This window comes from Parambassis ranga, chromosome 7, assembly GCF_900634625.1.
Source record: "Parambassis ranga chromosome 7, fParRan2.1, whole genome shotgun sequence".
Lineage (NCBI taxonomy): Eukaryota > Metazoa > Chordata > Actinopteri > Ambassidae > Parambassis > Parambassis ranga.
In genome coordinates, this window is record NC_041028.1 from 2574282 (window position 1) to 2590275 (window position 15994).

Sequence of the window (15994 nt, forward strand, 5' to 3'; positions counted from 1 at the left end):
GTCAGAGAGGAGGAAGTAAACTTTGAAAGTAACGGCTGAACCTTTATACAATATTTACTAAGTAAGAATCAGAACTGTGGTGAATACTGACACCTGTGGCCATTTAGTGAACTGCAGGTACCATTGACCTCTGACCTCTGACCCGTTCAGCTGTTCCAATAAAGATGGCTGAGAACCTTCACAGCAGCAGCAGTGTTAGCATGTACGCTAGCATCTCAGGAACAGAGTGTAGCTGTCGTCCTTCCGCTGCCACATGCTGAGCAGCTCTGACAGTCAGTCAGTCCGTGTTAGTGTCTTCACTCTGACGTCCTGAACCTGTGTGTGTTCTCAGGCCCGGGACAGCGACAGCACGGCTCTGTGTGTGAAGAACCGCTCAGCGTTCGAGCACCAACACAACCACCTGCTGCACTGCCTGGAGAAGACCACGGTGAGTCTGCTCACTTTCAGCACCTCCTGACCCTCCTCCCACCTCCAATACTCAGTGACCTCCTTCTCCTCACAGAACCACGAGTTCACCGACGAGCTGACCTACAGCGAGCTCTGCATGACCGAGTCGGTGGGCTTCAGGACCAGCCGCAGCACCTCCCTGTCCAGCCAGCAGGGGGCGCAGAACAACTCCACCGGCTGCTGCCCCCGCCGGGCCAGGAGGAGAGCTGCCATGCGCCTGGCTAACTCCACGGTGTCCGTGAGCCGGGGCAGCGTCCAGGAGCTGGACACCCTGCACATCAAAACCACGTCCATACCACCGCAAACGTAAACACAGACAGCCAATCAGGGAGGGGCACGGCGGTCCCTCCAGGCAGCTCACACACTCTGTTTTTCTTCTTCCTCTCACAGTCGCTCCAGTCTGAACGCTGAGCCGGGCGATCTAAAACTGAACTGTGGGGAGCAAGATTTCACCGCCGCCATCATCAGCATCCCCACGCCGCCTGCCAACACACCAGACGAGAGCCTCCCGCCATCGCCCGCCCCCATTCCAGGCATCCTGCGCAACACCCGGGCCACCGCCTACACCCACGAGACCGTCAAAATCTCCTCCTTATAACCTCTGATGTCCCTGCCTCCCCTCCTCCGCCCACCTGCCACTCCCCCACTGAACCTCCTCCATCCTCTGATCCTGAAGCTGGGATGCTGCTCACCTTGTATTAACAGAAACAAAATGGCTGACAGATGGCAGGAGATCGAGCTAAAACTGACAGCTGCCACTGAAACGTCTCACAATCACCCCCCCCCCCCTCTCATGCATTTTAACCCCCCCCCCCCCCCTTGCACAATCTGACCCTTTGGACCTTGCTGCACAAACACAGAGACCAAAGCTGGTTTCCTCCACAGGCGGCATTTCAGAGGCCGGACTGAGCCGTCGGTGCTGAAGCTGCTGGACCACTGAGGACGTGAGGACGTGAGGACGTGACTCACAGACAGACAAATGTTTGGATGAAGCAGGCTCAGACTAATGCAGGAAGGCTGGTGGAGGGACATGTTCTGGATGAGTCCACGGTCCGGTCTGTGTGGTCTAATGATGAAGCTTTTATCTGCAGCTCCGCGGCGACCAGGATCCAGAGCCTTTTACTTTTCAAAATATGCAAACAAGCAGGAAAAATAGCATCAACAAAGGAACAGAGTAATATCAATAACAGTAATAATACGTGTTTAAACTACAGTCATTATTGCAGGGAACACAAACATAAAGAAGCTCATTTGCTGTGTGAGAACATGACGAGTGTTCTGCAGTAGATTTATGACGGGGACAGGAAGTGACGGCGCCGAGAAGCGTCTCTCACTGAGGTCACATTTAAACATTATTTAAAGTGATAAAGACGGCCTGCAGAGCGCCATGCAGAGCGGCATGCAGAGCGGCCTGCAGAGCGGCCTGCAGAGCGGCGGCAGGTCACAGCAGCTGAGGGGGTCAAAGAGTTCCGGCAAGTTTACATGCGAACGATGTTCGCAGAAGTGACGTTCATGGCAGCATGAAGCCTGGACCGACATGTTCTTTGCTGTTTTATGTCCTGGCCGGAAAGAACAACAGTCAACAGGACGAGACTTTAGTTTATTAATGTGTCAGAGTAGAGGAAAGCCTTCAACCTTCAGCTCGTCATCCGTAACTACACTGCTACACACACGTGAAGCTAAGGAAGCTAATATAAGGATGCTAATGGTTCAGAGTAAGATTTGTAACTAAACTGTAGGACAAACACCAGAGCAGAGTTTCAGTTTTTTTTCCTTGGTTCATAACGATGTCGATTTCTGCAGTGCATGTTCAGACTGCATGTAGACAGAGTCCACATAAAGACCGGAGACAGGACAGCGTCCCTGTGCTGTGATCCTGTAGAAGAACGAGGCCATGTTTATCCATCAGGCGTTAACACGTGTGACCTCAGCTGGGAGTCGTTAAGCGGCGCCGCTCCTGGACCCGTTCAGAGTGTGAGTGACAGGAGACGTACATACTGTAACATATTTTGTATCATAAACTTTCACCTGCATCTTCCAATCAAAACCCTTAAACCAAAAAAAAGAAGAAGAAGAAGAAGAAGAAGCAGCAGCGAGCGGTCGGCCGCTCCTCGTGCATGAGCCTCATACAGTAGAAGTAGCACTACTGATCATAGGATTATCAACCATATCAGAGAACACAGAGGAAGAAACTCTCATCATCCGTTCTGTTGCATGACGAATTTTAGTTTCTCCTTCCTGTCGGTGGTTTGTTTTCCTGCCCCGCCCCCTCCTGGTCATGACGAGTGTTTGCACCAATGAGAAGTGTTTGTTCAGATTATATTGATGAACTTCTAAACCATTCAGGCATGTTCCTCGCCAGAATGCAACCGTGTGTGTGAGAGAGAGAGAGAGAGAGAGAGAGAGGGTGTGTGTGTGTGTGTGTGTGAGAGAGAGAGAGAGAGAGAGAGAGAGAGAGAGAGAGAGGGTGTGTGTGTGTGTGTGAGAGAGAGAGAGAGAGAGAGAGAGGGTGTGTGTGTGTGTGTGTGTGTGTGTGTGAGAGAGAGAGAGAGAGAGAGGGTGTGTGTGTGTGTGAAAGAGAGAGAGAGAGATAGGGAGGGAGCGACCGTGTGTGTGTGTGAGAGAGTGAGAGAGAGAGCTACTGTATGTGTGTGTGTGTGAGAGAGAGGGGGAGCGACCGTGTGTGTGTATGTGTGTATGATGAGCAGTCACAAATATGCATGGATACCGTTATAGGTATTTTATCTGTTTTCTCCGGAAGAGAGACGACTGATGGACGGCGAAGAGTCGGCACCACGAGGACAACAACATCTGACAGAAACAGAATAAAGTCACAACATTACAGCGAGGCTTTTATTTTACACTTATGTAACATGAAGAAAATAAAATGGGGAAATAAGCTGTAACGTTATGAGGAAAATCCGACATTATTCTTAGAATCTCGTGACTTTATTCTGGAGGTGTGGATGTGTTGACCCGCTGGTCCTGACGCTCCGTCACAGAGGCTGAACTGTTCCTGTTTGTGTGTCTGTGGCTCCACGTGCTCTGTGCTCAGTGACAAACCAACAGCAGCACTTACTGTCCGCTCAGTTGTCGGTTGTAAATTTCCAATAAGTATAACTGTAGATGCTGGCATCCACACACCAGGGGGCGCTGTAGTTTAACTGGACAGACCCAGTGTTCCACAGAGAATCGGTCCATTTCGTGTTAAAGTCTTTGCACTGAACCTGTCCTCACAGCTAGAGGGCGCTCTGATACCTGTGAGTGGAACCACCACTGTAACCCTGCTGCCCCACAGGGGGCGTTCTGCAGACAGTCCAGAATGCAATGAGTGCTGTCCCCATCAGTCCTAACCTGAACAGACCAATCAGCAGCCATTAGCAGCATGCTAGTGTTTGATGGGCTAACTCGGCTTCAGTCTGTTTACACCATTGACAGTAAAAACTATGGACAGAGCTTCCGTGACGTCACCCGTTTGTTTCTGAAGAGCCGTTTTGAGGCTCGGTGGGAGGTTCCGGGACGTGATGACCGCCGCCATGTTGACAGCGTCACGTCCGCCAAAACTCTCAAATATGGACAAAGAGGGGGAGCACGAGCGGGGTTTAGGGGGGCGGGCGATCGTGGGAGCAGGAAACTCACGCTGTGATACGTCAACTGTCTGTCACTCAAGCGGCAACGCCCATAATTAGGCGTAATTTTAAGTCCGAATACAATTGAAACGAGTGGGTTGTAAAAAAATTCACCCCCCCTACAATTGACACTAGAAGAGAACCTATCATCTGAGACCAGAGTGGTTTTTTGTACCAGGCCGTAAACATGTTAATTTCTGCTGTGAAGTCGGCCATTTTAACATGGGAGTCTATGGGAAATTACTCGCTTTTGGAGCCAACCCCCAGCTGTTGCAGCGTGAATTACAAGTTTTGACACTTCCGCATGGGCTTCCACTTTGAGCCCCGAAGGTTGCCGCTTGGTTTACACTCAGCTCTGATACAGGATCAATACTGAGCACACTCAGTCTGCAGAGTGCCCTCTAGAGGAACCGCAGTGTTAAAAGGAAGTGTGCAGATCCTGTAGAACCTTCATGACATTTAATTTATGTTAAATATTGTCTGACAGTGTTTGTTTCTTTATATAATGGTACTTTGTGTTTGTTCATGAGTTTCTGCCTCAGTCTCCACTGAATGAGTTTTTACAGTGCAGCTGGTTCCAGTTTAAACAGTAATTTATGCAGAGAATTTATTATTATGTTTGTTATATTGATGTTTTTTTTGTCACACTGAACGTCCAGCAGAGCAGGAGGACATGTCAACGACTGTGTTCATGCAAAGGATTGTGGGTAATTCTGGGATCTGCTGCTGTCACACAGATGTGTTTGATTTTAATTTAAACAGAATCATAATTTAGCGATGTTGTTTTCTGTCAGACTCATGTGGACTGACTGAAATGTGTGTGTGTGTATGTCTGTGTCTGTGTGTGTCTGTGTGTGTGGAACAGTTCAGTCTCAGAGCTCTGAGTGACTGATGGAGGAAACAGCATTAAAGCACAGAGGTGTATATTCCATTCCACTAATAAAGACGACAGAAACCAGAGACCGGTTCTGTGTGGTTCTTCCAGACCGGGAACATCTGGATGTATTTAACTGTAATCTGCAGATCAGATTAGATTAGACGCAGCACCCTCTAGTGTTCAGGATGTAGACTCGTCACTTACTGAACTTTATATCTCCAACAATCAGCATCACAACATTGGGATCCTGGGGGGTCCAGGCCCAGCAGCTGCTCTCCGCTCCGGAGACTTTAAGTCCTGCCAGCTGTGAGGTGGGGGCCTGCATGGACCCATGCACATCCTACAGATGTTGGACTGGATGCAGATGTGGGGCATGTGGAGGTCATGTCAGCGTGTTGTTCCTCAGACCCTGAACCTTTGTGGCTCAGTGATTCCATCACTGCTCCACCTCTGTTTCTTCCTTTGATGGCTCCACCTGCAGGATCTAACAGAACCATATACTCCTAAAGGCCAGGGCTGTGGGAACACACACATGAGGTCTGTGCTCTTCTGTCCTCAGCTGGACCTCAAGTCCACCAGGTGCGCTCTCCACATCCTGATGACGTCAGTAACATGTGACACCATGAGTAAACACATTCCATGCATGGGCGGAGGAGTGTGATCCACCTGCCATTGGAGCACACCCTCCAGTCCCCCTTCTTGAAAAGGGGAACCACCAGCCCGGTTCAGAAGCACTGACCCTGCAGTCCATGTGATGTTGCAGAGGCCCCCCAACATCTACTGACCACACAGGGAGGGTCTATGTGTGATCCTCCTTATGAACAGCCCCACCTCCAGAGGAGGACCATGCTGCGGCGCCTCCTCATCCAGGTCCGGTCCACCAGGTCTGAACAAGCTGCAAGTGAACCTGAGTCTGATAGTGAGCTTCATTATTGATCTGCTCATATCACACACACCCACAGTCAACATGCAGGTCTGACAAACTCCACACTGAGAGGCCTCCGTCAGACTCAGACCCACTGTAATGAACAGGGTGGAGCCTGCCTGGACGCTGTGTGAAACATCGTCCTCAGATCTTTCACTTTCAGTGCAGGAACAGGAAGTGTGACACCAGGCGGAGCTCAGGGATCAATATATAATCAATACATGTGAAGAACAGATCCTCAGTCAGAGTTAAATCTATGGTCTCTGATCATAACTTTATATACATCAGGATCAATAGTTTCATTGATCATCACTTCCGTTCAGCTCTTTGTGTCACGGTGACCGCGGTGGCTGATGGGAGGTGTGCGGTCAGGTGTCAGGTGTGGCTCCTCCCTCTCCTGCCCCGCCGTCTGTTTCCTCCTTCCTGCTGGACGGACCGCTCTGAACCCGCTCCGGAGACACTGGCCCCGGGGACCGGCACCGACCCGCAGCGCCGCGACAGCCGCGTCACGCACGTCAAACACACGCAGCGTCTGCTCGGAGCCTCCATCCGCGGACACACACACACACACACACTAACACCTGCCGCCGCCGCCGCGCACCTGTCACCGCGCCATGAGCGCGCGACAGTCTCACAGGTAGAGGCTCAGAGACCCAGAGGATGAAAGCAGACCCCCCAAAACCCGGAGCAGCGCGCGGAGCCATGGATGAGCTGGACGCCGGACAGAAGTTCAGCCTGAGACAGGTGAGTCCTCCACCTGCCCGTGACGTCATTGCGGTTTCACCTGAGGCAGAGTGAAAGTATCGATGAGAGCAGCCTGATGCTGCACACTGAGACTGTATCAGCTGAAGGATCGATGGATCAGAAACCATCTGATCACTCTTATTGATCAGATGGAGCCGAGATCAAAGAAAGGGTTTCTGATGTGCCATCACACAGCTGTGTGTGTGTGCAGAGGAGGAAGTTCAGTGTGTGATTACAGGAGCAGTGTAAACACACACACAAAGAATGTGTTATTGGTTTTATTTAAGCTCCGCCCCTCTGCCAGTCCGCCATGTTGGAATAGATGTTTTTAAACAACCTGCAACATTCTACAAAAGTCTCATTTTACTGTTTGCTCCAATAGTTAAACTGAAACAGCGGCGCTCACAGAATCCACGACGCACAAACTGTATCTGTGCGACGACAATCTGGTCGCTCAGGAGCACGACCTTGGGTGCACAACATTAACTCAGACACACAACAGTTACACACAGCGTTAGCTTAGCAGCTACAACTCCTGTACAAACATACACACGGCTGTGTTCTTGTCATTTCTTTGTGTTACAGCGAGTCTGAAAGCTCATCAGCAACATGTGGAGGTGATGAGCTGAACCATCCTGTGTGTGACACACACACACACACACACTCTGTCACAGGGTGTGTGTGTGTGCAGGAGTCAACACACCCTGATCAGCTGTTCCAGAGGAACAGGTTCTGTCTGTCACAGCAGCATCTGTGATCTGAACTCCTCCCTCTGACATTTGGTCACTTCCTCATCGCCAAACAAACAACAAATCTTTAAAACTCTCACTGCTGACTGCTTCTCAGTGATTGGTCGGTGTCATCCAACAATATAAACACTTCGTATTGCTAATGCTGCGCCTTGGTGACATCATTAGCAGAGGTCTGTTAGCAGCACGCCTGAGCGCTGAGCCGTGTGTTTTCTGACAGAACTCATCTTTTCATCCTGCTCTGTCCTTCTGTCTCTCACTGTCCATCTGTCCCTCTGTCTCTCTGTCCTTCTGTCTCTCTGTCCTTCTGTCTCTCTGTCATTCTGTCTCTCTGTCCCTCTGTCCTTCTGTCTCTCACTGTCCATCTGTCCCTCTGTCTCTCTGTCCCTTTGTCCTTCTGTCCATCTGTCTCATTGTCTCTCTGTCCTTCTGTCCCTCTGTCTCTCTGTCCTTCTCTCTCTGTCCCTCTGTCCTTCTGTCTCTCTGTCCTTCTGTCCCTCTGTCTCTCTGTCCCTTTGTCCTTCTGTCCATCTGTCTCATTGTCCTTCTGTCCCTCTGTCCTTCTGTCTCTATGTCCCTTTGTCCTTCTGTCTGTCTGTCTCACTGTCCCTCTGTCCCTCTGTCCTTCTGTCTCTATGTCCCTTTGTCCTTCTGTCTGTCTGTCTCACTGTCCCTCTGTCCCTCTGTCCTTCTGTCTCTCTGTCCCTTTGTCTCTGTTCCTCTGTCTCTCTGTCCCTCTGTCCCCCTGCAGGACCCTGACTGGGACACGGCACTTCAGTTCCTGCCAGCCTCAGACTCCAAGCAGCTGGAGAAGAGGCCGGGCTTCAGGAGGAAGCTTTGGATCGGCGTGGGGCTAGTGCTGGCCGCCGCAGGGCTGGCTCTGCTGACCGGAATGCTGGTGTGGCACTTCCACTGTGAGCCACACACACACACACAGACAGACACACACTGTGGCAGCTCTGTGTGTTGATATCTTTCTGTCTGCAGTGTGCAGTGATGTCAGGGTGAAGAGGATCTACATCGGCTCCATGGGGATCAGTAACCAGGGCTTCCTGCAGGCGTACGAAGACTCCAAGAGCCCTGAGTTCAGTAACCTGGCTGCTCTGGTCAGACGGCAGGTGAGGCCTCAAAGCATGATGGGAGTTGTGTTGTCGGTCTGAGCTGGATGTGACACGTGTCTCCTCTTCCAGCTGAAGCTCATTTACTCCAAGGACTCAGTGCTGGACAGGTACTACAGATCCTGCAGGGTGCAGGCCTTCAGGTACGCGGCCATCGCTCGTCACTGACGCAGAAACTCACCTGAACTGTGCATGAATAATGTCTGTGTCATCCTCAGTGACGGAGGCGACGGCATCAGCGTCATGGCGTACTACGAGTCCGAGTTTGAACTCCCCATCCCCCAGCAGGCGGCGCTGGACGAAGCCATCAGGGCTCTGGAACCGCCGGCGGGAGGTCAGCAGGGCCGACATGGACGCCTGATGCTGAAACCCACCGACGCTCTGACGGTCAACAGCGTCGTCTCACAAGGTCAGAATCACATCCAGCCGCTCAGGGCTTCAGGGCCTGGTAGGCAACTTCAGTGATCCATCGCTGGTTACTGAGCGTGCTCAGATTGAAGCAGCAGCTGTTTCTCTCTGATGGGTCATGCTGAGCGTGCAGGAAGGTTCTGCTTCTGCTTTTGTTGGTCTGTTCTCTGTGCTCTGAAGCTGCAGGAAGCTGGTTATTTAAATGAAACGCCTGTTTATCGGGATATTTTTACTTGAACATGTTCGTATCAGATGACTGATGTTAAATCTGTGTTGATGAAGGACTGATGTGTGATCTCTGTGTTCACAGCCGTTGATCCTCGAATGACCCGCAGCTCTTTATACGGTGAGAATCATTCAAACCTTTATTAATAAGTGTGTGTGTGTGTGTGTGTGTGTGTATACAATCATCACACACTCTTCATGTCTTCAGTGAGGAAGTCCTTCAACCTGCACGTCCATGAGCCGGGCCTCATTCGCTCTCCGGGGTTTCCGGACTCCTCCTACCCCCCAAACATTTACCTGAAGTGGCAGCTGCGGGCCGACCCGGGCCACCGAATCCGACTGGACTTCCACACTCTGATCCTGGAGGACGACTGTCAGCAGGACTTCATCAAAATCTACGACTCGCTGGCCCCCATCGAGCAGCAGGCGCTCACAGAGTGAGGACATTTCCCAGAATGCAAAGTATTTACTACACACTGTGTACGGACAGTGTCTGCAGCTCCTGTAGGGGGCGCTCTGCAGTCTGAACAGCAGCGATCAGTGATGTCATCAGAGGTCAGTCAGGTCCAGTATTGATCATGTATCAGAGCTGAATGTAAACAGACTGATGTCCTCTGGTCTTTCTGACAGCTTAGCCCATCAAACACTAGCATGCTGCTAACGGCTGCTGATTGGTCCGTTCAGGTTAGGACTGATGGGGACAGGAGGTCCTCCCTCCATGGCAGGCGGAGTCCTCACATATATGTCTATAGGGGCTCTGCTGCTGCTGGCTGATGTGTCCAATCAGAGCAGAGGATGCTGGGACGTGGCTCCTGGTGACGTCACTGATAGTTATTGATCAGGACTTTTATTGATTAGAAAAGACATCTAAAAACTGCTGTTGGATGAGTGATCAGAATGATTGTTCGAACTTGATGTTTCTGCTGCCTGCACAGCGCCCCCTACATTCAGACAGTGTGAGGTCTAGTTAGAAGTTTCCTGTGTCCTGCTGTCTCCTGTCTCTGCCGCCCCCTGCTGGTGAACTGCTCACCAGGCCTCGGTGACATCACTGCTGGGTGTGGTCAGAGGTCAAACGGGCTTTTCAGGCTGTGATGAACCTGTCCATGTGACGTCTGAGTGCTTCTGTTGCTCTTCATCTTAAAGCGTGTCTCAGCACTGACTCCTCCTCCTCCTCCTCTTCCTCCTCAGGCAGTGTGGCTACCCTCACAGCTCTCTGTCCTTCCTGTCCTCTGGAAACGTCCTCTTACTGACGCTGGTGACCAGTGAGGAGAAGAACTTCCCCGGGTTCAGAGCGGCCTACTCACAGATCCCCCTGACGGAGCAAAGTGAGACATCCTTCTTCTGATTGGACTCCCTGTGATTTATAGTAACATCTGTAGAAATGCTGGGATTTGTGTTTTCCAGCGATCCTTAAATGCATCACGTGTGTCACATGGCTCAGTCTAAAAATCAGATTAAACCTGATCTTCAGATGTTTTATCAAACACACGTCAGAACCAAAGATTTCACACCAACAGGATGTTTTCAGTTGTGATTCAGACATATTCCCACATGTTGTGTATATTAGTCATCGTGTGTGTGTGTGTGCTCAGACTGTGGCGCCACGCTGACCGCAGACAGAGGCTCCATCTCGTCTCCTTTCTTTCCCTCTAACTACCCTCCTAAGACCTCCTGCGTCTGGAACATCGAGGTGAGTCCACCTTTTCTTCTGCAAATCCACCCTCAGACCACAGAAATGATTTATGTCTATGTGACTTTGAGCTAAGAGCTAACATGCTAAAACATATTTAAATGAGCACTTTATGAAACGTGTCCATGATTTAGTGGTTTTCGCTTCTTTTCAGGCCTCAAAGGAAAAGTTTGTGAAGATTCAGTTCAACAAGTTCTCCGTGGGAAAACAAAGCAACAGCTGTCCCAGCGATTACGTGGAGGTGAACGGTCAGAGGTCAGACACGTTCTCTTTCCTCAGTGAACACAGGAAGTCTTGTGTTAGCTGGTTAGCGTGCTCGCTGTGACCTCCCGTCTGTTTGTGTGTCAGACTGTGCGGCAGAAGCTTAAAAAGCAGCGTGATCACCAGCGAAAGCAACAAGATGACCGTCAGGTTCAACTCGGACTCGTCCTATGTGGACCAGGGTTTCACCGCCGAGTACGAGGCCTTCGTCCCGGACAATCGTAAGAAATGTTTTATCACACCTGAGGGTGAGGCGGCGGTCGTACTGATGTGTGCGTCTGTCCTTCATCAGCCTGTCCGGGGATGTTCCAGTGCAGCAACAACCTGTGCATCAACAAAACCCTGCAGTGTGACGGCTGGAGCGACTGCGGGGACGGGAGCGACGAGCGGGACTGCAGTCAGTACTCCAGCAGCAGGTAACACAGCGATGACAGCCGCAGACTCTGACCAGCGGTTTCTTTGCAGAGTGCGGCGAGTCGCAGATCAAGTGTCGAAACGGTCGCTGTAAGCCCAAGTTCTGGGTGTGTGACGGGTTTGACGACTGCGGAGACAACACGGACGAAGAGCACTGCGGTGAGAGACGCTCACGCTTAAACCAAAGCACGCGAAGAAGAGACAAACAAAAAGAGCATGTCTGTGTGTCTCTGCAGTGACGTGTACAGACGGACAGTTGACCTGCAGGAACAGCCGCTGCGTCCCAGAGGCGGCGAAGTGTGACGGAAAAGACGACTGCGGCGACGGCTCGGATGAGTCGCGCTGCGAGAAATGTAAGAATCTGAGTCCAGAGACAGCCTGACAGCAGCTGGTCTTTACACCGTGTACAGGTTCATGTGAACGTCTGACTGAAGTACAAAACTGAGACTCCCACAATGCAACAGCTCAGGTCCTGTTCTCAGGCCGCTGCCTGTCCTGGGCTCCTGGGGTCCTTCTTCCTCTCAGCTGGTTTGTTCACAGTAATCACACTCAGACCCACAGACAGACGAGGTCTGGATCTGACACCCAGCAGAGTCCAAGCAGGACTGAGTCACATGATCTGAGAGCAGTGCATTATGGGTAGGATGAAGCATGTTTTCAAGCTGCTTTATGTTCACACTGTAAAATCTACAGGAAGTGCCGAATACACTGATGAGAAGAATCACCATGGCAACGGTCAGCCCGACACCTCCATGGTGGGACTGTCCCAGCACAGGATCCACTTCCTGTATTCACTTAGTTTGTTGGTGTAGAAACACACCTGACCAATCAGCAGAGAGGACAGAACCAACAAGTTCACAAATGCATCTGTGTGTGTGTGTGTGTCTGTTTTAGCTGTGGTTCTGCAGCAGTGTTCAGAGTTCACCTTCCGCTGCAGCAGTGGACGCTGCATCAGTAAACTCAACCCGCAGTGTGACGGCGAGCAGGACTGTGAGGACGGCTCTGATGAGGCCGACTGCCGTACGTGCACACACACACACACACACAGACACACAGGCTGACTGCAGTGTGACATCAGTACTTCCTGTGTGTGTTTTCAGAGTGTGGGATGAGGCCGTACCGGAGCTCTCGTATCGTCGGCGGTCAGGTGTCGCGGGAGGGCGAGTGGCCCTGGCAGGTCAGCCTCCACGTCAGAGGAGCAGGACATGTGTGTGGAGCGTCAGTGCTGAACCACCGCTGGCTGCTGACCGCCGCCCACTGCGTCCAGGACAACGGGCCGAACAGGTAGGAGCTGCTCCCTCCGTGAGCGTTTCTGCTGCTGTGACCTCTGACCTCCTGAGTGTGCTGTCCGCGCAGGTACTCCCAGGCCGACCAATGGGAGGCCCTGCTGGGGCTTTACGAGCAGAGTCAGACCAACGAGTGGACGGTGAAGAGGAAGGTGAAGCAGATCATCGCTCACAGCGGCTACAACTACCTGACCTACGACAACGACATCGCCCTGATGGAGCTGGACACTGCCGTCAAACTCAACCAGAACATCTGGCCCATCTGCCTGCCCTCCCCCACCTACGACTTCCCAGCAGGCCAGGAGGCGTGGATCACCGGCTGGGGGGCCATCAGAGAGGGAGGTGAGAGGGTTTCTCCAGGCTTCCTCTTCCTGTGGGGGGCGCTGTGCAGAGCGTGTTCAGATGTAATGAGTGTTTCCTTCATGTGATGCTGTCAGGCGTCCAGGCCACCGTCCTGCAGAAGGCGCAGGTTCGCATCATCAACAGCACGGTGTGCAAGAGTCTGATGAATGAGGACGTCACCGACAGGATGCTGTGTGCCGGCGTCCTCCAAGGCGGCGTGGACGCCTGTCAGGTACGAGTCAGGCGTGGAGGTTGAGACACAACAGGGCTGAAAATGAAAAAAGAGGTAGAGGAGCACTGACCAATCAGAACACTCTGAGTCCTGAAGGTCCAGCTCAGCTGGTCTGCAGGTGTGACTTTGAGGCTGATGTAAAAACGTACTGTACATGGGTGATAAAATATTCATACATTCCATCTGAACTATTCATGACCTCGTGTGGCGTTACTGCAGACCCAGTTTTCGGGTATGTTGTGCAGGTCTACATTTATTATGCAGTAAGGGTCTGAGGCCCAGGCCCGGCTTAAACAGGCCACTTAGCTTCTTTAATAATCATGGATTCAGCAGCAGACATGTGACCATTTCACCATCATGTCATCAAGTATCCACGTTTCTCTCTTCCCCTAAATTTACATGTAAAATATTCCTTCATGTTTTTATGTATATTTGTCCGATGACTTTAGTTTATTATAAATGAGGGTGAGGACAGCTGGACGTCCTGATCTACTTCCTGTCTCTGACTCTACTCTCTCTCCACGTGTCTCTCAGGGAGACTCGGGCGGCCCCCTGTCCGTCACCGCCCCCGGTGGGCGGGTCTTCCAGGCGGGTGTGGTGAGCTGGGGCGACGGCTGCGCTCGCAGAAACAAACCCGGCATCTACACCCGAGTCACAGAATATCGTGGCTGGATCAAGGAGATGAGCGGGGTGTAGCAGCAGGACGGCGGGCTGCCTCTGATGGAGCGGGGGGGACCTGAAGGTGTTCAGGTCCACGAGGTCACCTGGTTCTGAACAAAAATGTTCTAACGCTAAGAGCACTCCTTCGATCAAATCTACCTTTTAATGACTCAAAAATCTGTTTAAAGAAAAATATGTGTGTGTGTGTGTGTGTGTGTGTGTGTGTGTGTGTGTGTGTGTGTGTGTGTGTGTGTGTGTGTGTGTGTGTGTGTGTGTTATTTTGGAAAGTGGGCTCTTCTCAGGGTAAAAGCAGGAATTTGAATCATCTCTGTGTGTTTACATTGGCGTGCGTGTGTGTGATGTTAGGGCAGAGGTACAGTTTAACTCTGACTGTAGTCCCTTTGTATGAATGAGGTTAAAGTTACATCTGACAGACTCTGGTTCTCTTCACATATGAAGTTTCAGTGTTTTCTGATGGTTATTGTATCAGTGATGATGGGAAAATGAGAGCGTCCAGCGGACTGTCGACGCTTCGTGTTTTGTCGTTCGGCTTCCTTTCAGACAGCAATACTTAAAACAAGTCTCTCCGAGACACAGACACAGTTTACATGTTTAAAGAGCCAACAGAACCAATCCTCTGTAGAAATACGAACAGACCTGATGGCCTTTCAGACCATGTGTGATGTTTTTGTTACGTTTCTTTCTAAATGCTTGTGTGGTTACTCGGGCTCTGCTGGTCGTGTTTTTGAACCATGTGTCATCCTCTGTGTGTCCGTAGCTGGGTTTTAGTGTCATGTGATCATGTGTAGTTACAGTCCTCAAATACTTCCTGACCATCCACAGAAGTGACCCAAAGATGAGAACAACAGGTAGAAGCAGGTCAGGGTCTCTGACTGCAGGTCCAGCAGAACATGAAGCCCACAAAGAGGGAGATGAAGAAGGTCTCAAGGTGAGAGCTGCAGGTTTCAACACCTACAACACAACAGGGCAGTGGCTCTGTTGTGTTGTTTGTGTTGGCATGAACACACAACAGACACACAATCATTCACACAGCGGTGGTGACATCAGAGGGCCTGTTTAACCCATCGTGTTTGTGATGCAACCAAAGATCTAAGAGGCATCACTCTGTTACCGTTAATGTGACTTCTAGGAGTGCTCATCTTAACCTTCAATCTGCAAGGTGAGCACGCAGTGATCCTCCTGTTTCAGAGACAATCTTTGGCTGGATGCATGCGCTGCAGTGTGTGTGTGTGTGAACAGCAGACAGCTGGATGTAAACACGTCCAAACTTGGAACAACTAGAGCAGGGGTCTCAAAGTAGCGGCCCGCGAGCCGATATTTTGTGGCCCCCCACTTGACATCAAAGTTTAGTGTTAGTGCGGCCCGCACATTTTTCTCACACGCACTTATTTACTGAGGCTTGTCCTGTGCATTTTATTTTTATTATTAATTGCCCAGTATTGTCAGTATTTCTCTGATATTTAGTTTGAATTTTTTTTGAGGAGTGGCAGCCTCCGTTCTGCTCGGCGTGTCGTTTCTGTCTCTGCATGCTCGCGCATTTCTCCACTGCAGAGGAGTTCCGCCCCCCGACACACACACACACACACACACACACAGGCGTGCGCACACACATGTGAGCGTACTGCACCAGAGGAATGAGAACGCGCATTGAAAACTGTGCCAAGCGACGCATTTTTCCCCCCTGCAGACGTTACGCCCACAAAATGACGTCATTTTTTTGTCTCTGACCGCCCGCTGATCCGCACTCCTGTGCACAGGGTCCGGGCCGAACTTTGTCTTTCAAGGCTGTGCGGCAACCATGCTGTGATTGGTCGGAATTTATTGTGGGCGTGATGAAAGTGGAGAAGCGCAAGAGCCTCTCCAGGTATATAGGTAGGTGTATAAACAGCAGTGATTCAACAGATTTAGATAAGACCATACCGGTTTTGCATGATGAGCAATAAAAGAAAGAAAGAAAGGCAAGTCA

The 15994-nt window shown here is 51.1% G+C and overlaps 2 protein-coding genes across 2 annotated transcripts in view; both read left to right on the forward strand.

Moving 5' to 3' along the window:
- Positions 1 to 2910, forward strand: part of kcnd1 (potassium voltage-gated channel, Shal-related subfamily, member 1) — a 31142-nt gene extending 28232 nt beyond the window's left edge. Inside the window, exons 7-9 of the mRNA XM_028409648.1 lie at positions 332 to 427; positions 503 to 753; positions 838 to 2910. Of these exons, the coding sequence (XP_028265449.1) occupies positions 332 to 427; positions 503 to 753; positions 838 to 1045 (555 nt within the window). The 3' untranslated portion in view covers positions 1046 to 2910. The remainder of the gene's footprint in view (positions 1 to 331; positions 428 to 502; positions 754 to 837) is intronic.
- Positions 2911 to 6269: 3359 nt separating this feature from the next.
- Positions 6270 to 14729, forward strand: LOC114438358 (suppressor of tumorigenicity 14 protein homolog). The gene is made up of 19 exons (XM_028409633.1): positions 6270 to 6622; positions 8123 to 8285; positions 8359 to 8489; positions 8562 to 8632; positions 8708 to 8898; positions 9208 to 9243; positions 9331 to 9559; positions 10311 to 10447; positions 10715 to 10812; positions 10967 to 11067; positions 11161 to 11294; positions 11366 to 11470; positions 11539 to 11646; positions 11724 to 11840; positions 12382 to 12507; positions 12588 to 12771; positions 12844 to 13115; positions 13211 to 13347; positions 13882 to 14729. Exons 1-19 carry the CDS (start codon positions 6539 to 6541, stop codon positions 14041 to 14043), a joined length of 2586 nt encoding a protein of 861 aa, XP_028265434.1. The 5' UTR covers positions 6270 to 6538; the 3' UTR covers positions 14044 to 14729.
- The last annotated feature ends 1265 nt before the right edge of the window (positions 14730 to 15994 follow it).

Bases quoted from the DNA above. Each gene is read 5' to 3' on its own strand.
- LOC114438358 (XM_028409633.1), top strand. From the start codon at position 6,539: ATGAAAGCAGACCCCCCAAAACCCGGAGCAGCGCGCGGAGCCATGGAT. The intron at 9,244-9,330 runs GTGAGAATCATT...TCATGTCTTCAG, and splicing joins GACCCGCAGCTCTTTATACG to TGAGGAAGTCCTTCAACCTG. The intron at 10,448-10,714 runs GTGAGACATCCT...GTGTGTGCTCAG, and splicing joins GATCCCCCTGACGGAGCAAA to ACTGTGGCGCCACGCTGACC.